The 26322-nt window shown below is 38.3% G+C and overlaps 1 protein-coding gene across 5 annotated transcripts in view; it reads right to left on the reverse strand.

Moving 5' to 3' along the window:
- LOC100740171 (protein couch potato) overlaps window positions 1-26322 on the reverse strand; it is a 185713-nt gene that overhangs the window by 89951 nt on the left and 69440 nt on the right. For all 5 annotated transcript variants that reach the window (XM_012384053.3, XM_033320056.1, XM_003488452.4 and 2 more), the window contains exon 2: window positions 8955-9032. In XM_012384053.3, the coding sequence (XP_012239476.1) occupies window positions 8955-9032 (78 nt within the window). The remainder of the gene's footprint in view (window positions 1-8954; window positions 9033-26322) is intronic.

The raw sequence follows: 26322 nt of genomic DNA on the forward strand, positions 1-26322 counted from the left end.
GGAGGAGGAGGAGGAGGAGAGAAGGAAACGGCGAAACATATTGCAGCCGAAGGATGCCCGTAACTTGTGCATCGTGGCGACCTCGATATCGTAAAATTTCTTTTCGGTAATACCACTTACACGAACTTTCCTTCGCGATCGATCTGCCCTATCAGTCAAGGAGAAACCACCGATCGATAAAGCAGCGAAGAATCTCGAACTCGAATCCCAATACCTAAGCGGTGAACGGCAGTCTGGTAAGCGGTAAAATCCAATTTTTTTAATCTTAGCATTAAAAAAAAAAAGAAAAAGAATTTGTTCTTCCATGAACCGATAATCTCGTAAAGCTTCGAAGTTCACGTATATTTTTTCTCTCGTACGATATTGCGATCAAACATAGCGTCACGAGGACAAAGCCGTGAGATTTTAAGCTTTGCTTAATTATTACCTTGCCGTTACTATTATTATTATTTTATCATTGGAATCCGGGTTTTGTATTACATCGTTATATAGATAAGTCGGTATATTTCAGTTATATTTATACGGAAGCATTCTGCGATCCATGTACAAACGATGCAAAGTTTCTAGCAATTTAAACCTTAAGAAGGTTTATAAAAAAAAAAGAACTGGTCATAGATGATACAGACGTTGGACTTCTTTTGCAAGGTAGCTTACACAGTTGTTGACAACTAAGTGCAACTTTCTACGATTTTTAACTCTGTGCGGACTTTAACAAATAGATGCATCGGGTACTTTATCAACGTCGAGCGATTAATTAGACAATGGCGAAATTTAATATCACGGAAAGGTATTCGAGTAACGAGCATTGGTTCGAACTCTTTTGCGACTTGATATTTGATTAATCATTCGTTATGCAAAAAACCGCGTGTATCAGACGAGTAAGATTTATGAAATGGTAGCTTTGTTTCTCGCTGGCCTTTCGCGGTTGCAAGGGGTCAACGCGTTTTGCGTACCTACATCTTACTACCGTTTACTTTATATCACGTTTTAACGACATCTACGTATGTATTACATTTGTCCCGCTTGCCTCGTGTTTACTTTTTACCACGATTCTTCGATAATTCTCTCGTCCATGGATATCCTTCTCCAGATTCATCGAGTATTCTCTTTAGATCTTCGTCAGCTTTCCCTACTTTGTTGCATCTTCTCGCTACATGTCCCGGTCTTTCAGATTCTGTTTCGCGAGATCCGCACCATCTGCTTCGTCCGGCTTCCCACTATTTGCTGCCTAATTCCTCGTTCCCGGATCTAAATCTTGCCACGATCTTTTCATCCTCGTATAAATAAAATCTATACTCTCGCTAACTACGATAACCGTTTCAGTATGTTTGAAATACGACCGATTCAATAACGCTATCGCGAAGAAATATAATAAATGAAAATAATCTCCGAAGCACCGAATGGGCTACGAATACGAAAGATGTTTCTAATTTTGGCCGCGAAACGTTGTCTCCTCGCTGTACCATCGTAGAACTCGTTAGTCGCGCGACGAACCGAGGAAAATAAAGAAAGTCTGTCGCGGACGACGATAACGAATCGCGGGCGATAGATTTTTCGAGAAATCGGCTGAAGTGGCCGTTATTTCATCGATGAATCCGACTACGAGTTCCCGGTGAGCTTCGATCGTGAGTTACTTTCGTGTCGTTTGTTTCCTTCGAGCGAATCTCGACGGAAGAAGTTCGACGCGGATTCGACGACGCGACGATTTTCGTCGACGGTGCAAAATTTTTCTGGAGAAAAAGGGAATTCGCAGCGGAGTATTTTCTTCGCCGCGATCGATGCCTGGGAAAAATCGACGCGGAGTCGAATTGCAGTTTGCCTCGTGCTGCTCGAGTGCTTGCGAAACTCGTTTCCTGTCTTTTTGCTTTTTCTTTTTCTTTTTCCGTGGCTTTGCGAACCAGAGGTTTTTATCGAAAGTTTCGAACGTTAGTCGACAGTGAAATGGATCGTGCGAAACGGGACGAAGCTCACGGGTTACAACGACGGACGAAAGAAAGTTTCAAATTGATACTTGCGTATACAGGGTGGAAGAGGAAAGATCGGGACAAAACTTATAGGTAGTACGTGTTAACGAGGCCAAACGTAGGGGTTGGAATCCCAAAAAGCGGGATCCCACAGTCCCGCAGTACTCCGCACCATTTCTTGGCGCCGCATTATGTTAAATTGGAATTGCGGGATCCCGTACGATGTTGCCGGCCTGTGCGTGTAACTAAAACTGTACGAACGACGACGCGCACGACGTCGACTATTTATCTCGAAACGTGCGATAGTCTCAGGTAATTATTATTGTTATTATTATTAGTATTATTATTGGTTGTTGTTGTTAAAAATTATTGATGTGAAAATTTGCTAATTTACGAGAGGCTGAAAGGTTTCGGTATTTAAAGATAATGAATTTCATCGAAGCGACAAAATGTTTACGTAAGAAACGTGTAACAGAATCTCTTCCGTTTTACGTTTGAAAATCTACGTGTATTTCGTTTGTAATTTTTAAATATAACATATCGTCGTCAACCTGACATCCCGCTTGGACAGAATAAATCTTTTAATCGTAATACGGTTTCTAAAAGAAGAAGCTACTTTTAATCGAATTTACATCTAGATTTCGTTTCTGTTCGGTTGATTTTGATTTTCATCGTTAAGAACGATTATCCTAAATTAGGTAAAATTTGTTTCCTTATTAAATATATCTTCTCCGCGGGGTCTCGCGGGATTGAAAATAACGAGTCCCGCGGGATTGCAAGCCCTAGTCGAGTAGCTAAGAAGAGTTCGTACGAACTTATGTCCCAAAGTGCTTTATCGAAGAGTTATAAGCGTTTAAAGAATATTTCCGAGAAAGTCGATCTTAATAGAATTTTTATATAGAATCGCGGTACAGACACAAATGCATTTACCGATATTTCTACGAGAGCAGGAGTCTTCGAAGGAATTCGACGAACGAAAGCCTGCTTTCTATCGGAAAGAAGAAATTTCGAACGTTTATTATGACAAGACGATTAATCTTTATCTTACAATAAATCTTTGGCGGCTTTTTCGGGCAGCCTGTACGAGTATAAGCAAAATTTCTATTGCAGATACATTTTTTCTGCGCTAAACCCTCCGCGAGTCTTTCGTTAACTAGAAATTCAGTTTCGCTAAATTACATCGCCTTTTTTCCGTTTTACTCTTTGAACTTTCACTTGCCACTGTATGTACAAGAACTTTTACGTGCTACGTATTATGAAAATCTATTATCTGTTATTTAATAGCGAAATAGATTTATGCAGAAACTATTACAACACGACCAGGCGTAGAAATTATGTAAAGGAGTATTAAGGATATAACGTACCTACTTACTGGTACAAGAGAGTCTTTGTTTGGAGTTTCGAACGTTAGTTGCTAGTAAAATGTATCGTGTAAAATGTGACGAAGCGTGGCGATTATGTAAGAGAATGTTGCGCGAAGAGTTTTATTTATTAATTTATTATCGTACAAATTTCCTATTTGTTACTTGATAGTGAATCGATTACACGAAATGTACTATTGTATTATAATAGGACGTAGTTTAGAAAGAGGAAAGGGTTTTACGTATTATATTACTTTTGCTAAGAAAAAATTCTGAGATCGGAATAGTTGGAAAAAGTTGGTAAAGGAAGTATATATTGACGTGTTACTACGACGTTTACGTACAATGCGATAGGATATCGTTCTAATAATGAATATAAACGAAGGTAAAAATTAGTAAAAATTAATCGATGTTAATGAAATTTATGTAGAAGGGAAGAAAATTAAAATTTCAAGTTGTTAGATTCGAGTAGTATTCTGATATATAATACAATGGGAGCGTTCTACTGTTCGCTCTCAATGAAGTTAACTGTAACGCTAAGTCTATTATTTATTAACAAAGCAAGTCCTCTGAGAGCGTAATGTGGTAAATTATGTAGATTTCGTTAAATCTCGTACCATTGTTAACGAAATGAATTATGTAAAACGTAGATCCAGAGAGCTGAAAGGTTTCTCGATTAATTTAAAAAAGAAACAATATCGATATTACGGACTGTCGTATATCGATCGTGTTTCCTGTATCGTACGTTATACGAGTCTATAAGTAGGTTATTCGATATAACGTAATATTACTTGAATTGCTCGTAGCCATTATTATTTAAATCGGACGCAATATGCAAGATAAACGTCGCTCATTTTTAATTTTCGCTATTGCCAATCTACGAGCAGATTAATTAATTCACGTTCAGTTAACACGCTCGCGATTTAATTAGTTAATTTAATCAAATGGCAAACGTCCGATCAGCGTTGCGATCAAATATTATACTTCTCCCTTTTGTCATTCTCGTTGTTCGTTTTTCGTTCCCTTATCACTGCCGCAGTTATACGATCGTATCGCTTCGATCAAGCAAATACCAAAGGAACTATAATTTTTATCTAACGTATAATTTAGATAAATTACGATACCTTTAAAAACGCTTCCATCACATTCGAGGAAATTATTTCTCGAACCGCTCTAATCGATAATTACCTCCTTGTCCATCGTATTTCAAATCCCAGATTTGTAATGTATGCGTACGGCAAACGGTTTTTAACGCTTGATATCGATCGTTCTTATTAATTTAATATGACCGAACGTAATTGAAACGTCGTTATTGTATTTAAGTTCCATATACCGACAGTATTATATCTAATTTCCTAGAGAATCGAATATTCCTAATTAAGTATTATTACACTTTATCTCTACGCTTTATCTGAAATTCCTCTTTTATGCCTATGATACGAAATATTAAACATTAATTCAACGCTAATAGACGTAATTAACGTATCATCGTCGTTATATCTAAATTTAACGTACAATATCATCCCTAATTTTCTATAGCATCGAATATTCCAACAAATTAAATAACACTACGTATTATCACGAACTCCTCTTTAACGTATATCCTATAAAATATTATATATTAACCCGTGATTAATCGACGTAATCGAAGTATTATCGTGAAACGAACATTTCATTTTCATACGCGTATACTGTTATCTTTAGTCTCTATCGAAACATCAATTATTCGCAATCAACACTATTACGACGGTACCATATTAAAACATCAAATATTAGTCGAATATTGGTCGGAACAAGCCACGTGTCATACGCGATATTTAATTTCTATCCGCAATCCTGGAAAATATCGCAAACATCGGTCGGGATAAACCAAATATATCATCGTCATTGTCATCGTATTTCACTTGTACTCGTACTATCGATCCCTCGATGTTTCCGTTATTAATCAAATATTAATAAATTGCAGCTAAATTAGGCTGGATTAATTCGATCGATAGAGAGAAAGCCAACGATAACGGTCAAAATAGGACAATGAAAATGTGGATGGCTGCTGTCGGCTGTCAGAGCGTGCAGGCAGAATTCTGTGACAGTGGAGGAGGATAACGGCGTGTCAGCCACAGACAAGAATATCCCAATGGCCGTGACAATTTTAACGATAAAAAAAAGAGAGAATCGGCGATAGAATCGCTCTCCCCCTCTGTTCCAAGATTTTACTCGCAAATCCATCGTGCCCTTTCGATCCGCGGTGTTGACTTTCAACGTTTCGGAAAAGATATTACGCCAGACGTAATTTCCTTTTCACGAGATACTGAAAATGTTATTATCGCACTGTGAATTTTTATGTATTTATCATATTTAATTTAGAGATGTAAAATTGCATCGAACGCGCATGAAGTATAAAAATATGAGAAATATCTAAAGTAAAGTACTTGTTACAATCTCCGTCCGAGTTCTACGCATAAAAACAGAAATTTGCATGAAAATTTGCCGCCGGGTTATCGCATTTCGAATATGTTAAATTTGAAATATTTGCTAACACAGAATCGATTTATTTGAGATTTTCTTTGAGATTGAGGCGGGTAGAAAAATTCATTTTGTTCGTTTTAACGATAATGTATTTCCCCTACTATATTTTATATCACTCGGTATTAAGTAAGGTATTTCTTCTCAGGCTTTGGTAGGGGTGACCTTTTTCTTTTAAATACTTTGCGTAATTACAAGAATCGAAAGGTCTCGTAGACAAAGAACGAACTGGATATGGAATTTCAAGGTAATTTAAAATTCAAATGGATTTTGAATTTGTCGCAGATTGTCCTGTCGATAGGATAATTAAAATCATCGATGAATTTCTTTTCGATGAGTCTGATTCGACATGAAGAGCGAATACGAAAGATGTTTAGAACAACAAATTGTCGAATGTAAGAAACTATAATTTACATCAGAAATCAACGTTCTAAAATTAAGTAAAATAACGTACGAAATAATTGACGTCCGATTAAAAAAGGATCTTTGAACCGTCAAATTCATCTCGTCCATAAAAACAATTAACTTTCGCGTATAAAATTATACGAAATATGTTCGGCTCTCGTACAAGTAGCTCTCATTTAAGGGATAGTTCTGCAAGTGCCATTGAATCGATATTATCCAATACTACTCGTTTGAGGCAAATTAATCTTTCATACCGAACAAAACTGAATTACTTTGATAGCGATATAGAGGAAATCCCAGCGATAATTTTTAACGCAACTGCAAGATACGATTCGATTAAAAGATCGTTTACATTTTCAAATTGTCTCTTAAATTTAATGCACGATAGCACAATTCGTTTTATAATCTCTCTCTATCTCTCTCACTCTCTCTCAAATGAGTTAAAGTTGGTTTATATGAACGATGATGCTATTTCACCCAAGTATCGTCCAATACTCTTCGACCGAACTAACGCGTAACAGAATTTTCGCGCAGAGCTTACGCTTCTTTACGCTGCCGATTACATTTATACGTACTTGGTTTTAAATTAGCTCTATTGCGTATATATCCTAACTAATTAGAAATACGAGATTTTTTTTCGAGCAAGATATGATCATTTACTTTACTTACTTTAAACAAGCGGAGCTACTGCTTCCTTTAACAGGTCAACGATAAATTAATCAAAAAGTAGATACATAACCGAGAAAGTAAAACGACAGCTATTAGTTAGAATAATTAGATAATTATTTAAAAATTGAGAAATAAGTAAATAAAGAAATAAAATAAGAAACATTCCGTATCCCTTTTTAAAATTCAAAGTGTCAAGTAATTTGTACGAAAGTTCAATAATCTAAAGATTAATAAATTACGACAGATGAACGAATCAGCGAGATGAATGAATCGATCTTACGATTTTGCGGTACACGTACGACTATCGTTATTTATTTATCAGTGAAATGACAAATTGGAAAGAACACGTACAAAAAACAGTAGACTACGAGGAAAGAAAGGCAGAGAAAGCGTACTTACATGTAAGTACGCGAATCTATTAGTCGGCGTTTACTTAAGTCGACCCAAAGTCGATTAACCGACACCTGCGACAAATTTCGATCGAGTTTAAGCTTAGGCAAGTCGAATCACCTGCCTCTCCCTAGAGAAGTAAGTTGCAGAGTGTTACGACGAAGGAGATGATGAAATCACGTAATCGAATGCCGAATAACCCGTTTATCTGAAAACTCACGATTGGAAGAGGGAAAGTTAGGTGAAATGTACTCCGTTCTTCGACCCTTATCGCGTCTCTTTAACGATTCGTACGGATTCTCCGGCGCGATATCTACTCCGATTTCTGGGTAAAAACCACGGTCAACGTCGTTACTTCTCCAGCTATATATCTCGAACTTTGAAAAATCCTCGAATAGACATTTTTTCCCTTTATATCGTTAGCGCAAAATTCGCGCGAGAATAACTTTTACGGTTTCGTAATTTTCTAAATTCGATTTTGTAATTTTGTAATTTTGTAATTTTCTAGATCTTACGATCTCGTAATTTTCTGATTTTCTAAATTTTACGACCTTGTGATTTTCTAATTCTCCAGATTTTATGATTTCGTAATTTTCTAAATTTTACGATTTTATCGCATACACGTTTGAGATTATCATCGATCGGTGAAAGTCGAAACGAATTGAACAACGAACGATGGAACGCAATCGTCGATCAGGGTGATTTTGGAACTTTAGAACGTAACACGCTTCTCGTGCTTCGACACTTGGATTTAAGCAAAGTAGATTACTCGTCGTGTTTCAAGCGATTCCATCGATATCTTTTCTCGTCATAAAGTGCGTAATACCTATTCGCGTTAATTCCGATAAACGATATAAAAGATTTATAAACTCGACGGAACAACTCGACAGGAACACTCCGCTCTTTTTTCTCAAAGCAAAATTTTCTCAGATTACGACTAAAGGTAAATCGTTTCTTTAACTTGAGTCGCACAACGATAAACGCGTGTTCGAACCATATAGCATAGGTAGTATACCGAAGAATTATTATAGTAACGTTGAATCGCTTTTATATTTTAAAGTCCACGTTTGAGTGGAACAGAACCTTCGTTAGAACGAAAGACCATAGTATATAACAAAAAAGAAAGAAGAAAGAGAAAAAAGAAGGAAGAGAAAAACGATACTGAAAATAGACGCGTTTGGTGAAAAATCAATATCAGTTTCGCAAGCGTTAGGTTAATTTTAGTACGAGGTGATACCTCGATCGCACAGCGGCCAGTTAATTTAACTCGTAAAATAATCAAAAAACTCACCCCGTATGCTCCGAAGAGCGTTAGTAAAAGACTAGTACTTCGTATACTTTCACCGATTAGGTTAATTTGTAAAATAATCAAGACTCGTTCGATACGCCCCGAGGAGCATCAGTAAAAACGTAGGATTACTTTGAAAAACGTTAGATTAGCTCGAACGTCGGGTCATGGCCCAATTACGGGTCGCAAGTCGAGTTAACTCGCAAAATAATCGAGACTCGCGTCGTATGCTCCGAGGAGCATTGGTAAAAAAGTAATGCCAGTTCGAAAAACGTTAGATCAGCCTTAACGTTAGGTCGTACCCCAGTCGTACGGTGGCCGGTGAGGTTAACTTGCAAAATAATCAAGACTCACCTCGTATGCTCTGAAGAGCAGATATAGCTCCCTCGGCTTGGCGTCCATCGGCAAGCCGCTCACGAACAAGGTGCGCACCTGTAACAGAAGAAAGAAAGAAAACGATAATCGAGTTAATTAACCTGATCGTGGAAAGGCCGGAGAGAACGAAGAGACGGAAGAACAAGGGAGCAGAGTGTACGAGAACGGAAGAAGAAGTCGAGTTGGGACGAAGAATGGACGAGGATAACCTGGAATTAGTCTACTCTCTCTCGTTTGACTGCCGCCCTCGCGACAGCTAATCGTCGAATTAATAGGAGACGGTAATACCACCTTTTCTTCGTCTCCTGTTCCCTCGCCAATTTAACGACCGATTTCGCCTCGGTTCTCTCGCTACATCCGAGCGAATTCGGTTTTCGTCGATGATTCTTACGGTGGATGTTGGAAGATCGGTTCCTGGATTTTGGCAACAAGCAGGATCGTCGATCAGTAGATTATCCGCGTTGTCGATAAAAAGTTTGTCGGCGGAATTTTGTCGACGAAATATTCGATAGGTTTTTTACGATTTTGGAACGTTTTAAAAAGTTCTAAATTACCTAGAAATCGAGAGAGTCGGATCCATAAACGAATACGCAACCGGAAGGATATTATCTTAACGGTAACGTTTGTTAAGAATTCTCGGTTCATTCCGGTGATCGCTTCGTGCATTAGAAAATTCGATCGCGCGTATTTCCACGATCCTACGGTAAACGATAGGATTTGGTCGAATTGAAAGATACTTTAATCCGTTTTAGCGTTAGCCTTATTCTTACTCGGACCAGCTCTACGTAGGTATACGCAATTGCAAATTAACGATATGCACAGCGCTAAAACACGATAGTGCTGTAATAGATAAACGAGATCAAATTTTAAAGATACAAATTGCTGCTGTCACTTTTGCGTTGCGCGATATTTAATTCCGCGCATTTTCACGAAATTGCAGCAATATGCGCCAACCAAAGTGTTCGAACTACGTTACATATTCTATTTTGTAAAGCTCAATACCGTAAATTCAGTTACGCGTTACGTTGTTCGTTTTATCGTAGAATTCAATTATCGCGAATGGAACATCAGCTTAAAAAATACGTTGGCCGGTAAATGTGTTAATAAAAGTTTCGATTCGGAAGCAAATGAACGTCGGTATCGGGTGTAACGTGGACGAAAAATAACACGAAATAGACATTCCTCGAGATACTTGACTATATTAATTACGACAGCCTTATTACGCGGATCGTAATCGGTTATGGATTACGGGTTAAATTAAGCTCGCTTGATTAGCACGTGCGATGCGTACACGATGAAGCTTTAAGTGAGCATGTTAAAGTGATAGATGGTGCGCTCGCACTTGCAGAGTTATTTTCGACTAAGTGACGGACATTTTCGTACTACCGCGTGCTTTTGTTCCTTTCCATCCGTATTTCGTTAGCAGATACGTTGCGCGACGTTAAGGAGATACGAAGAGTACGACAAAGAGAAAAGTAAGTATACGATGCGTTTAAAGAGTCGTTGAAGCTAAACTATCGCGAATCACGAGCACGGAAGGGAATTTTAATACGCAACGAAGAAAGGATGGCTCGATTTCTTCAATTAAAGTCACACCGAAGAAAAGAAACGTCGTGCAACTAAAGAATGCATCTGACGAGAGTCGTCTCAAACCATCGGCAATAAGAGTTTCTCAAACAGGAATACAAAGGAGGTAGGAAGCGGGACAGACGCCTTAATTCGCTGAACATTCGCTTGATTTCGAGCTTGTATCGATCGAGCATTGGAAAAGTTTTCCATTCGTCGCGTACTAGTTTTGGAACTTGGCGAAAACTTACGATCGAAAAGCGCAAGGTTTGCAATGTCACTTTTTGTCGAGGAAACAAACTTTAACACCTGATTAACGAACTCGTTACGCGTGGCTACGAGAAAAGAAATTAAGATCGACGATACGTACATCATTCTTCTTCTTGTTGGCAGAAACAGAAGCTGATAATTGCCACGAACGGAGTACTTAATGGCAATTTAATAGTACGCTACTTGTTACGTCACGTGATTGATGGCTTTCGATCATTAGAACTCGGTATGAATTTACACGCGGTGTATTTACTAATTTACATCGTTTAAATCATCGGGCATTTCTGCGATTTCCCATTTGCGATCTTTTCGAATTAATTTAAAGCGACGACGTTCCGATCTTTCCCGTCAACGATTTCTTTTCGTTATATAAGTCCAGTGTCGTTTTAAGCGTAACAGGAGATTACAGAGTGTCTTTCTATCGCGCCGCGACTGTCTGACGGAACAAAAATATTGATTCTAATAACACGCGACTAACATCCAGTAATTACCACGTTACGGGCGCGAATAGTTACGTAGGAAGAGGAGGAAAAAACGAGATTTACGAGAGCCAGTGACGAGAGAAGTTATTTACGAACTTGAAGAAAATAATACGATAGATGATTAGCGCTTTACGAAGTTATGGGACGATGATATTCGTGATTCACAAAGAAAAACCTCATCGATCGTTTATTCTCAAAAAATATTCTCAAAAAATAATCCGAGAAACCTTCTTTCTTATTTAAGAAAGGAAGTAGTAACAGCCGAAAAACACGTAATGGACGTGGGAAGACCTTTTAATCGATACATCGATAAACTTATTCTCATTGATCGTTTTACACGTGTTTCGATTCGGTACTGGATGTTGCACGAGTAAACTTTTGGCGATGCTTTATAATTTGATCGGTTTGCTTGAAACTTCGATACGTTGAAAAGGGCTACTTGAAAAGACAAAATATCGTTTTAAAAAATGTCGCAAACAATCGTAAGTATCGTTTATTTAAGGTCTACGATCGTAATAATAGTTGGAAATAACAGTTGGCTTTAGCTTAGGTTTTGTTTTATATCGTTACATAAAATTATATCGTTCGCGACGCTTTTTTAAACGATACTTTATCATTTCAAATAATCTTTTCCAACGTATTGAAGCTTGAAAAAGCTCGAAGATATCGGTCAAATTGTTAAGTATTACCCGTTTTTTATACACCCTTGTCGTTTCAATCTCTTACTTATCTATACATTAATTAAAAAAGAAATCGATCTGCTTATTAACTTTCGTTCGAGGATAATTATTATCTTCGATTCGTCTCGATCTCTTGCTACTTACAATTGTCCCAATGAAATTACCTGAATATGCAATCGATAATTCAAACGGCGAGCAAATACCGAAAGTTGTCGGGATTCGTGGTATTTTCCCTTCAACCTATTCTTGACCCAGTTTCCCGTGCAGTCTGAGAACGCATTGTGACCGCCACGGAAGTAAGCAAAACGGAGACGGTAAATTACATACTGATTTGGCGCTATGCCAGATGGAAAATGCCGTCTTGTGCTATGCTTCCGACGAACTTTCTTCCACGATAAAGGATTCACTGTCCGATGATTCGATTTACTATCGCGATCGAGATAAGACCTTTTAGGTGGAGTTGAATTTAAGCTGTATGAATTATCGAATGGAGAGAATGTCAGCGCGATTCTTAGTATTAAATATCGTTTAAAGGCACCCGTACGTATTGCGTTCATTTTACGTTCGTTTGTATTTATTTCAGTGCAAAAGACAGACAAACACTCGTTGATAAAAACGAGGGGAAAATACCATCGGATCGTTCGATTACAACGATATCTAAAAATTTGATTTATCGCTATATGATATACTTTGAAGTACCAAGGAACGTTGCGATCTATTTTCTTCTCGTTCTTTCGTCGCTCGTACTTTCTTTGGAATATAGACGTTAACGAGCGAGTGAGAAAAAACCAAAAATTGCTCTCAAAAATTGTTCATCGCTGTAACTTCTATTTCGAAAAATTGGCACTTGCTTGCTTAAATTTATCGTTAGCCCCCTGAATCATTCAATGCGACCAAATTTCACGTCCGTTTCTATAACGATTTCGGAGAGTACGGATTGTAACAATTTACGTGTTTCACCCTGTGTACCCTATCTTTACGCTGCTGTATCCAAACCAATGGAACGGAATCTCGACTGTTCCATACCTTATACGATAAACGGTGTTAAGAACCACCGATTCAAACGTTAAAACGCGAATAATGGGACACCCGGTACAGGACGAATGGCCGATGGAATTCGACGGAAGTCGCTTCCTCGAGCGGAAACGCGCATATGTACAGACTGTCCCGTGAGAACGCTGTCGGGATCGATCCCGGTGCAGCGAACGCATCGATCTACATCTTCTCACGTATTGTCTCCGCAGAAGAGGAGAAGCGCTCGGTAACGCGATTTCCCACAGGAATAAAGTGCCGCGTAATGCGTCAGAAACAATGCTGCGAACAGGTGGATAAGGGAAACACGACGGGGAACGATACAACCAGCCGCTTTCACTGCTCTTAATGGATACCCTGGCGCCTGTCCCCGCGATACTTTGACGACGAATTAACGATTGTAGGGTGCGAACTGTCGCTGATTTCGAGGGTGTTGCTCGGTGGAGATTCGTTTGATGTCTGGCCTCGCCATTTCTCTTTTCCGATACTTTCCATTTTGTCGCGTTCCGATCCTTCTCGGGCGACCTTCCAAGTTCTTGGAGATCTTGGAATCCTCGCGTCTCGGTCGCTTTATTTTTCGCTCTAGTTTTGGCGGACGAAAAAGCTCTTTTCTCCTTCGAGGAAATTTTTAACGTAAGATCGAAAGAAAGAAAAGGATCGAGAATTCTCGAAGAATCGCTAACGATTTTTTTACGTTCTTTCCATTTTCTAAGAAAATATTCAACGCCTAGATTGAAACGAGATTTGTCGAGATTTCGGATATTTTTTTAACGTTAAAAAGTCCCAACAACGTCGAGAAAGGTTATAATCTTTTGGAGGAAAAAACGGAAATACGAAGACCGGTGTATCGATCTATTAATAGAAGAAAACGAGCTAATTCGTTGCTCGAATTGGCAGTGGTTAAGGAATAGATGTCTCGCATGAAGTAATTCGTAATACGATCAATAGATAAACGAAGATTCAGATAAAGATATCGTGCGGATTTATTGGCTGTAATACCCGATATTAATCGACGAATTAGCAAACAATAACCCATATTCGTTCACGATCCTTTTCACTTTTTAAAATTAGCATAAAACGTTACATTGTTGGTTATATATACGTTGGTATACGTATTAAACGCGTATTACGCTATTTGCTTGCGAGAGAAAAAATATCGTAATCGTAATCGTCTACTCCAAACTATTTAAAATTCCAGTAATTTCCACTCTTCGATAGTTGATATAATTTTGTCATTAGCGATATATCGAATTCTTAGATTTCTTTTTACATTTATCCCGGGGCGTATATCGAAAGTATCTCGTTAAAAGCGTCCGATTAAAAACATTTTAAATTAAAGAAATTGAAATTCACTAGCTTCTACGTTTTTAGTTAATGCCGTGAAAATACGAATTTCCGTAAACGCTCGTAATCTCGTACGAATCCTTTCCGATTACTTTACGTCGGTCGTTGAGCTTTCGCGGTGTCTTTCGTAGGCAAAAGCCAAGGTAGTAAAAAGGAGGATCGCTACAGGTAAAGTCGTGATATGACACGACGAAATAGCGAGAAAAAAAGAGAAAGGAAACGTTCGCGTTCTTATTCGCGCGTCGCGACGCCGTGTTTACTTCGGCATGTGCCGGAAGAAGGAGGCTTAAACTCCCTCTGCTCGTGTAACACGATGACGTTGATATTCGCGAGCGCCTATTCAATTTAACCTTGCACCTGCAAGCACCTGATGCTTCGCTAAGGTTTTCCGGATGAGCGAAATCAAGTACGTCCCGACGAGAGACGGTGAAATTCGGCGCCGGCGGAAGACTCGCAAGGCGTAGCACGCGATTCCTCTAACTGTCTCAAAATGGAACAAACGCGTGCAATATCGTTCAGAATGCGACGAAATAGTAGAAGAGCGATTCGTCGCATGAAGCGGTAGGTGAATGGTTGATATAGCGGACAAGTGGAGTAGGGATCGCGGAAAAGGCGATAAAAGAAAACTAGTCGTTGAGCAAAGTCGTTTCTCGAGAGATCGTAGTTAATCGCCGTTCATTTTTTCCTTTTTCCTTAATTCAATTCGTTCCTTGGGGTTAATTCGAGGAAACGGCCAAAAATTATACAGAATGCGGTGGAACGATAGAAGCGAATATAGCACGCTTGGTTTTTCGAGAAATCGAATTTAATCTTTGTTCGTTTTCTGTTTCTTTTAATTTAATTCGTCTCTTGGTGTTAATTCGAGAAAATGGTCAAAAATTACGTGGCATGCGGCGGTGGAATAGGAAAAGTGGATGGCATGCGATTCGGTAAGTCGTTGGCGCGACGCTTGGTTTTCCGAGAAATCAAATTTAATCCCTGTTCGTTTCCTCTCTTAATCTAGTTTCTTTCTTGTTACCAAATCGGGGAAAGACAGACAGTTGCGAATTTGCAAATTCTTTCAACGAGTATAGAAAAACGCAAAGAGCTACACTGATTGCGCGAAGTGGATGAAAGTTAATTAAAGGTCGAAAGATCGAAATTCAATTATTTAGAAATTGAAATTGAAACGTAACACGAAGGATTAAAGATCCGATAAAAGTATCGCGATAGAAGATACAGAGTAATTACGTGTTCGTATATTCTTTCGTTGAAATTGTTTCAGATTAAAATCGACACAGACGATCGGAAGTTAAATCTCGTCTGGGACTTTGTTAGACAAAATCGCCAGGTTAAATAGTTATCTTTTTGTGAAATCAAAGGAGGATTACTGGGAAACTATTTACGAGGAGAAATTTTCCAACCTTATTAATCGAATTATCCGGAATTGGCATAGAAACTGCAAGAAAATTGCTTCGGCGTAAATAAGTGAAACGACTTTAAGAAATATAAAGCGAATCTCCACTATTGTAAGAACTATTCTGAATACAATCATCGAACGTTGTGTCGATGATCGTACATACGGTATCACGGTAATAACACATCGAGCTTACAACTGTAACATTTATCAGAGCGGACAAATAGAAAAATCGAAATTGGCACCGGTGACGGTAAAATCACCGATCAACTACGATACGAGAGAACAACAATTCAGCTACCTCCGCTCAACGATCGCCTTTCGAATTCTAATTTTTGTATTAGGCATAAATTTGGATTCGCGGATGAACGAACCAATAAAACGATGAAAGTGAACTGTTTTGGCAATCGCAGAAAATTGGCAGCGTTCCGCGGCGATCCGCTAAAAACTAGTTCATTTACTTACATATACCTGTTGGAGCTAACCAAATCTCCACCGATAAATGAGTGGGCCGTGTAGAAAAACGCACAGTGTTCCATCCATCCATATCTGTAAGCTGGCGATTTATGGTTCATCGAATTAATAACTCGCAGATTTGGTCCCGAAAGTAAAGGAAATCTCTTTGATCGCTTTTTTCCATTGAGCCGGTGAAACGCGTTCGACGACGTTCTTTGAAAAGATACGATCGAATAAAATGAACCGACATGTGTAACTGATAAATATAATATAGCGAAACATAAACGATGTTCTTTTCAGAGATAGCTCGTTATATCTTGTTTTTGCGTCGTGCTTCTCAAAACGAAGTACCACTGTCGAATATAATTCACTAATGCGACAAAACGTAAATAACGTCCTTTTTATTCCCGACGAATTAATTACCGTAGCCCGTTTCGGCTTGTTCGACGCGAGATCGTTGAATAAAATTTATTAATACGCTTTAATGGCAGATATAATGGAACGTAAATAAGAATCTCCTGACACGTTAAACATTGCGACGTGTTTTTGTATCCTTCGGAACATACGATTCTCGAATGCAATTTGTTAATGGAACATAGCGACAGATGTGATAAAACGTGAATACAGTCCCCTGTTTATCAATGAATCGCTGTAGCCTGTTTTCGTGTCATTTTTTTTTTTTTTTTTTTTTTTTAAAATGTTCTTTTCAGAGATAGCTCGTTATATCTTGTTTTTGCGTCGTGCTTCTCAAAACGAAGTACCACTGTCGAATATAATTCACTAATGCGACAAAACGTAAATAACGTCCTTTTTATTCCCGACGAATTAATTACCGTAGCCCGTTTCGGCTTGTTCGACGCGAGATCGTTGAATAAAATTTATTAATACGCTTTAATGGCAGATATAATGGAACGTAAATAAGAATCTCCTGACACGTTAAACATTGCGACGTGTTTTTGTATCCTTCGGAACATACGATTCTCGAATGCAATTTGTTAATGGAACATAGCGACAGATGTGATAAAACGTGAATACAGTCCCCTGTTTATCAATGAATCGCTGTAGCCTGTTTTCGTGTCATTTTTTTTTTTTTTTTTTTTTGAAAACGTTTATTTATGTTAAGCTTTATTTTTGTAATTAGTACTAATTACTGGTATAATAAGTAAGAGTAACATCGTTTTTATCGTATCGTATTATAATAAAAGGTAGTAGTACCTTTCTTAAGTAGAGTTTTTCTTAAATTAATAATTAAATTAAATTGATATAAATTTGGTTTAATAGACGAATAGAATACAATTAAAATTCGCTTGTTTACGAATTACCTGCTGCGATACTTGTTTTTCTAAAAGAGAAAAATATATGAATGTTTTGTAAAGTAGCTGGCTATTCGAGTAATCCGCGACTCTATTTGAAAGCCCGGTAACAACGAAACGTAGAAAATGGGACATTTTTGTCCGCATCGCGCACATCCTCCGTTAATCTTTTCTCGTATTAATTAATTACTCGTGGTCAAGTCGGGAAACGACGGTTCGTCGACCGACCATTATTTCCGGCTCGGCTGGCTTTTGTGAAACATTAAAAACTCTCCCGTCCTTCGTTGGAAACGACAAAAACCGTCCGACCGTAACAAGCCCTTTGTTATTAAAGATTCGCTGATTAAAGGTTTATTCGTAACTGTCAGTTAGATTCGAGATTATATTAATCGTAAATGAAAAATAATTATTCCAAAAAACGATCAACTTTCGATCGACTTTCAATTTGATGTTACGATGTTCTTTTTACTTTAATTAATGTATATAAAACGATCGACAAAATGCATTTGACGGAAATTAGTTAAACGAAGATCGATCTTAACGGCGTAGAAATTTTGTTTCTGAAAAATGTTATCTATAGCGCAAAGAGAGCGAAGAAGATCGGCTGTTGAATTTGTAAAAGTCAAGCTATTTTTTATTTGGTTACGGTTTTTCTCATTAACGGCTCTCCTTCTATGGCTGTATCGATGAAGGAGAATATACGCGATTATACCGCGTTCCTTCCTTTTCGGAATGTGAAATTTCTACCATTAATGGCAAAAACGCAGTGAAAGTTCTTAATACCGAATGTTCTCTTCGCGCGTTTCTTACTTTCTCGCGTTAACGTACAGATAAAGCTAGTATTATACAAGAAGAGTCGGAAAACCTGAAAACCTTCTTTTCTTTGGATATAGCAATAATGGGATGGTACTTAAGCGAGAACGAGCGAAAAGCCTGACCGAACGTTGAATAAAATTCTCGCGTGTCACGTCGTATCGTAGTCGTAATTAGAGATTAAGAAAATGATATAAGATAATATTACTCGATAGTCCGATGAAACGATATCTTCCGATTTAGAAATTTTTCCCGAGGAAACCACTTTTTACGATTTATATATTTTTAACTGTTTTCGAGTTTTTAATAAATAGCAACGAATCTCGACGTTGTCGAGAGGATTGAAACGACCACTTTGCAAATTATCTCGGAATTTTCAACGATGTGACCGATTCGTATTTTCCTTAGACGTTAATAATCAAAGATTATATAGCACTCTACGAAGAAGAAAACCGATCGGTGCGTATTGAGATCAAGTAACAGAAGCAAAATTCCCATCGTTCGCGTGTAAACTTTGGTCATTCCGGTTGTACTTGACGTTAAAAAGCAAGATGAAAGGAAGAAGAAAAAGAGAAGTAGCTTTATGAAATTGGAATAGAAAACTTCGTACGAAAAGACAGGGGACCACAAAAAATGTGTGAAAATTCACCACCGATCGATCGTCGACAGGTAGTTTTTTGCTTTCATCTGGCATAAATGGTTGAAGAGCTAAACGTATGACAACCCGTAATAACAAGAGGCAAAAGTCAACGGAAAAAGAAGTTACATAAAATGCTTGCATAAAGGTTCTCAGAGCACCCAACACAACTTTCGGTTAGATCGAACGAGCAAGAACACGGAGTAAGATCGTCGGTTCGTACGGTCATCGAGCAATCTGTTCGTAAATTTACATTCACCGATCGAGAAAGCAGTTTTGCAGCGTTTTTAGAGCATTCGGACGTTGAATTTTAGAATCGACGGGCAATCGGCCAACGGCGGAAGAATACTCTTCTTTACGTCTTTAATCTCGCTAAAGATATCGAAGAAATATCGGTGCAGACACGCGCTAGCGACGAAACATAGCGACGACAACGTGCCATTCGTGTTCGAGGATGGAACGTGACCGAGACGGACCGATAATTGCGAATCAAAGTTAGTGACGCTCGGTACGCCAAAGCGTAGAGGGAGCAGCAGGATCGCTTCGGTCCGCGGAAATAGACGACCGCCTTACGTGAACTTGGCTTAAGTAATTGCGCCGTGTTAACTTGCGACGCGCACACGTGTAGCAAGTAATGGCGTCGTGGGCTGCTTAACTTGTAACGATCTAGCTGCATCAAATTGCCGCAACGAAGCCACGGCAATTAATAAAGTTAAGAAACGCCGCCGGCTGAAAGTATGGCCCGCAACCTGGCCGAGTAAGGATAATTACGGTGCACTCTCTGACTATCTCCGTTCCTACCCCTTCACTGTCCTCCATCGCGGTAATTTACTTTCAGAAAAGCTCGTTAAGATGACGTATTTGTGCTTGTTCGAGTTTCGATCGTGTTCTCGAAGTATTCGTAGCGCGATAGTATCCCTGAAAAGTAAGACGCTCCAAGACTGGAAAGTCGTATTTTTCGCGCAGTCACGCTGCCCGAGATTCTCCCTCGAGGAAGACGTTTCTTGGCTGTGTGTACTTTCTGCCGGCGCATGCTAACAAACAACTCGGAAACGTTACGATATACGACAGTTTGGACAGCGAAATCACCGATATTATATAAATATTTTTCACGTTGTCTTCGTTCGAGAACGCCGAGGGGAGGACTACGTTTCTCTTTAAAACGAGATTCTTCCAGTCGTTTCACGCGACATATTAGTTTACGAAACTCTGTAAGAACAATTTGTCTGTAATCGATGAAAAAGTTATCTTTTACGGCATCTTTACTACGGGGTTAATTACGCGTCAAAGCTTCAAACTTCGAAGACGAGTGTTTCTATTTCAGCAGGGGTAAAAATCGAATCGCGTATAGGTATTATGCTAAGTCGACGTATCGTCGGAATTTCGAAGAAACTGTAAGAAAGTCAGTCCGCGATGAAAATAGCTTGATCGAAAACACGTGTCATCGAGCTGTACCTCGGATTACGCGTGTATGCGCGTTGATCGTCAGACCACGCATTTCTGATTCTTCGAGGTTCGATCGCGTTTTTGACGGTTGCAAAATCCGATGATCTTCTCTTTCTCCGATGCTAAGATCCTTCGTGTGCTGGTAAATTGGGCAACGAGCTCGACTTTACGTCGTTGGGAGAAGCAGGTCGAGTCGTTTGCGAACGTGTTTTGTTTCTTTTGCGGTAGATCGAATCGTCGGCAAGTTTAGCTAGTCGGAACGAAGAAGCTGCTGAGATTAGAAAGCTGGAAATATAGACGAAAATGGCGGTATAAAATCTATTAGAGATACCACGGATCGTAAAGAGAAACTTATGTCGCTCTAGCCCTGATTGCGATCTTCGAATAGAGATTTTCTTCTTCGATAAAAAGTGCATAACGTCGTACGTTTGTTATTTTGAAAATACATTTTTACTACTCATGCATTTTCATAGGACGTAGACCCTAGGTTTGCGTTTACACTTTAAGGACAAATTTGCGTTTGGGACGATACACTTTTACTGTTCATCCATTTTCATGGGACGTAGGCCATAGGTTTGCGTTTACGCTTTAAGACAAATTTGCGTTTGGGACAATTCATTGTGTCCAGAAACTACGATGCTTGGGTGAAGACAAAATTGGCAGATAATGGGTTAATGTAGAGATCTGTAATTAAGTTAAACTAGTTAAAACTCTACCAATGATAATTTTGAAGATGGCAATTTCATATAAATGTAGGAATATTTATTATAAATTAACAGAAAAAACAGTATGATAAACGCAATATTGTATTTCTACGTCACAGCAGCACGATGAACTTCTCTCGACCACGATTAATTCAACTTTGACTGCATTACCACGCTCATTTTTCCCATAACAAACATTGGTAATGCTCGCAACACTCCTTGACAACATTAACATATTTTGACAATATTTATAAACAATCAGCCACGTCTTTTACTAACATCACACCATCCCACATAAATGTTACATAAATGTTTGTAGTTGTTAGATTTACAGCTACTAGAACTAGAAAAATTGTTAAACGGAGAAGGAGAAAAATGTGCGAATGAAATCGGTGTATCGATTAAATCAATAATTGAACATGTTATCTGTTAAATGAATGTAAAGTAGTAATCGATTGAAACTAACGGTGAGAAGCATTCGATAACGTTCGTTTATATTCTGGCATTAGATCGTACGTTTAAGAATTTAAGAATTTATATCAATAAAAGGTAGAGAAAATCTAGGTACGCAGAGAGGAAAGGGGCAAAAGAATTTATACACGCTTGGACGAAAGAAATTTTATGATTCGATTCGTCTTTGAAAAAATCCATAGATAACATCCGTCGAAGTGTTTAAATTTTTGTGGCTTCGTCTGTATTTAACTAAAGTAAAAAAAAAAAATTAAGAAAGAATCTAGACAGAATTTGGTTAAAATCTAGGTCGAATTAAAAGAAAATGCCCCCAAAACATCGAGTCTAAGTAATCCAATTGTCCAATAATAGGTTCGATAATTCTTACATTCCTATACTTATATATATATATATATATATATCTTGTTCGATTTATCCAACTTTATAGGATTTCACTTTCGATACGTTATTGGCTTTACAATTTTCTCGATCGTTCCATTTAATTGGAATTTATGTTTCACGAGTAAAGCCGGCATCAGGTAACAAATACACTCGCAAGAGGAGTCGCGATAATGACATTCTTTTAAACGACATTACCGTAACTCCTGGATGTCCTTCAGGTTGTCCGGGGAAGGAAATGCAATTTGTGTGGAACAATCGATCACAGCCGATTGAATCCACCTCGAGAGCCTGCGAATGGCTATTTCGTTGATGGCATTATTTCCTCTTCAAATCGAAACACAATTCGTGCGTATTTCACCGGTTCGCCTTTGTAAGTCTCGATACGATTTCGATTCGACTTTCCACGATTTTCATTTCCCTCTCGTTTTTCGAAAACAAGCCAAATCTCCCGTTCTCTTTTCCATCGGGATTAAGTTTCACGGTCTGTATTCGGCGAAATAAATAATAGAGAATATCGAGCGGCGCCGACTAGAAGCAGAAAAAAAGAAAGAGAATTTTTCGTTTCCCTTTGAAAAAAAATGATTTATTTACCAGGGAACGTTACGCGTATGGTTAACGTTCCTTCCCTGTAAAATCATTCGCGATTCGAAAGAAAAAACGTTATAAAAGTAACGCTGCCACGATTAAAAAAAATGGAAAAAAGTGGAGGAGATAAAAAGGAAAAATGGATGGAATAAAAATAGTCGGAACGCTTCTTTGTGCACGAAGCCAATTGCGTTCGAAAGTTTCTGTACGATCGAGATCCGCAGTGAGTTGCATAGGTTTCCAACTATTGTACACTAAGAGGAATATCAAAGGTTCTGGAAAGCTGTACGCGTCGTAAAGTTATTTCGGCTGGAAGCGACGATCGACCGGAACGAAGACATCGAGGCGTAGTTTTTGGAGAACAATCGATCACGCGCGATCGACTCCGCTCCCAGTTCCTGCAACCGACCGTATCGGCGATCCTCATTGTCTTGCGTTTCCGAGGTTGATCTAACTATCTACGCATCCGGCTGCGAGATCGGTTAGCCAGATTACGCGTGATTAGGCTTATCGACTGGTTCGCGCACACATATTTCTCTGCCGATGATCGTTAAACCACGTACTCGTGGCTCTTCGGAATTCAATCGTGTTTTTCTTGGCATTCGGTGCTTTATTACGACATTTCCTGAAAATTGTCGAATCTGTCCAGAAGAAGCGAAGTGGAACGATCACGAAACGTTGGCGAGTATAAAGTGCGATATATTAATAAAAATACGATCGAAATCCGAACAACGAATACGTCATCCGATCGTATAAAAGTTTGAGATCTAAGATTTTTACGTTCTTTTCGGGATAAAAAGGACGGTGACGATGAATGCGATATGTCCTTTATGAAATGTACGTTTTAATATAAAATATCATAATTTCAAGTTACACGTAATATCGTCAATTTCTCCGTAATATATAATCTCCGTAATATAGTCTGTTGTTTTTTTATTAATCTTATTGGAAGTGGTCGATAGAAATGTACTCGTAATACAGGAATGCAAAAACTTTCTTTTCGATTTAACTTCCAAGAGACGTTGGTTTTTCAAAGAGCGAAACTAATAGGATCGGAGGACAGCCGTGTATTTTGAATGAAATCTTAATTAACTTTGCGCAAACAAAATTGACAGGGATTTATATGTGGCGCTGAAATAAGAAAATAATTCTTCGGATGTTATCGTAAACAGTTCTAATTATAACCGCGGGATAAATCAATTTTGTCGGAAAAGATTAATCAATTTAATTGATAATAATTCCCTCGAGAGCTAGAAAAGGTAAAATTAACGCGATTGAGAAATCGTAATTTATTCCATTTCCATTAATTTCGTTAAGGGGACCAGACAAAAATTTATTCATACCGCGGAAATACGTTTCCATTGCGACTTGCGATCGCAAAACATAATTAATGTTGAAAAGCGTTCCTTTGAATATCATCCCCGCGGATATTTTTCTCGACAAGTAGCATTAATATAATTGAAGATTATAATTTACATTGAAATTTTTCTTTTATTACAGCATAAACGATAGAAACGTATTCCCTCTATTACAGGAATACGAACATCTTTCTCTCGATTATTTCTTTCGAAAGACGAAAAAAGAAAGAAAAACAACACTGGTATACGGGTATAGAGCCTCGAATTAATAGGGAGACAAAACAATTTGGATAATGGAATTTTCAGATGACGGAACACTCGCTCGTCTCGTATGAAATTCCATCGATTCAAGTCCAGATTAAAGTTAACCGACGGATTCTTGAAATATTTATAGATATCGTATCTCGTTGGCTGCTAAGTCACGTAACCCCTTCGACGCAAATAACTACGATACATAGAATTACATTATTTTTCTACTTCGAACCATCAAAGTCCTTTTTCGAGTACCACGCGAATGCTTCGGCATGAGAAACCACCTCTCCGTTATTCGTTTCGTTTGCTGTTTCCACTTGTATAGAATCGTCGTTATCGTCGTCTTTATCGCAACGAAACCATTTCGTTACATCGGTGTATCTAAGATTTTTCTATCGTTGCCAGCGTCCGAGGAATCTACGTGCTTTCGACGATCGATTCGATATCGAGCTGTTGTTCTCCGATGTCTGTGATCGTGGCTTTTCCAGCACCGCCAATTTTTCCCAATTCTGTCGTACTCGCGTCACGTTCGAGTTTCTCTAATTACGTCGTATTTTGTTACGACAGTTAGAACGCTACTAATTTCATACATTCAGAATTCATAAATTCTTGCAATCAGAATTCGTGATAATGACAACGATAGCGAAAGAACACCGATAGAATATGTACATATTGGAAACGGAAAAGTGCATCCGTTAATGGGAAATATTACGTTCGGAAGGCAAAGCGTTCGGATATTAGAGTACTCGAGTTATGGATATTCGGATAAACTGGAAATGAAAATGCGATTGCGACTGAAATCGTTACTAAAATTTCAGCTTTTCGAGTTCGAGTGACTTTTGTCAAAATAATTTCCAAAATAACACGTTTCGAGTCACAATACTGCTTAACGAGGCATAATTAACGAGAGAGGAAACGTCGAAACGCAGTAGAAACAGGGGAAACGTGCCGCGAGTGAAAATGGACCGTTTATTGTCAGACAACTTTGAAACCGGTCCCGCACGAACGTCATTAATCCGTAACTTTTCGTATCGTCCTAAGAACGTTCACGTCTATTTCGAGAAAATGCATCGTGAATTGACAGATCCTTTCTAAATATCCATTTAACTTTACACACAAAAATCCTGTGGAAATTTCTCTCCGTGTTTCATGAAATTCAACGAAGAGGCTCTCTAACGAAGTTATCCAAGCTCTTTGTGTGTTACTTTCCCCAACGAACTCGCTCGTTCTATGAATCTGAAAGTTTGCAGTTCCATAGTCGTCGAGAAATTAAGTAAAATCGCGTTAGGTTATATTGTACAATGCGTCGGAGAAATGTGATATCGTACATCGAAATTTTTATTTATTTGTTTCGTGAATAAATACAGAGAGAGAGCGAGAGAGAGAGGTATAGATGACACAAAAATGGTGGAAAAGGTGGAAGCTTCGAAAAGCGGAAAATTAATAATATTTTGATTCGTGCTGTCGTCCGGTGTGAAACCAAATTTTTGTTATTTCGTGATTCGAAAGTAAAATTATTGAAACTGGTTTATGTTTTTTCTCTAGAATATAAAACTGAAATTGCCAAAAATAGTTTCAGCTTTTATTAACCTTTATCGACTGTTTTTCGAATTACGTGTATTTTAAAAATTCCAGATTTCTGAGAACTTACCAGCTTTATTTGTTGTTAAATTTTGTTACAAATCTCTCTGCGGTCAAATTTTCAAGCGAAAATTAATACAGAAAAATTTGAATACACGAGAGAAGAATCGACGCACAACAAAAATTGAATTATCGGTTAAAGCCGTGAAGGGTTGATTTCTAAGGATTTTATCGAGGGAACGTTAAACATTTTGTCAACGATTAGAATCTAATTTTCGCTAAAGCCGCATTAATGGTACGAATACAAAAGAAATTAATTTCTTATTTTACTCAACGAAGACATGTATTTTCAAAATAGCAAAGTTAATCGAATTTGCGGTTAAGCATTTTCCTATCTGTACCATCGTGTAAATTATACGAAGCAAAGTTTTATCAGAGGCGATCCAACAGATTTTTGGAATTTAAGACTTCCTTCTACAAAATGCAATCTCCATCCAAATTCCATATCTTACGTCCCATTAATACGAATTTTTCTTTCAACGATAAACGATGTTTCGTAATCGACGATCGTTCGCGTCGA

This window comes from Bombus impatiens, unplaced genomic scaffold (genome assembly GCF_000188095.3).
Source record: "Bombus impatiens unplaced genomic scaffold, BIMP_2.2 scf_0233, whole genome shotgun sequence".
In the NCBI taxonomy this organism is placed as follows: Eukaryota; Metazoa; Arthropoda; class Insecta; order Hymenoptera; family Apidae; genus Bombus; species Bombus impatiens.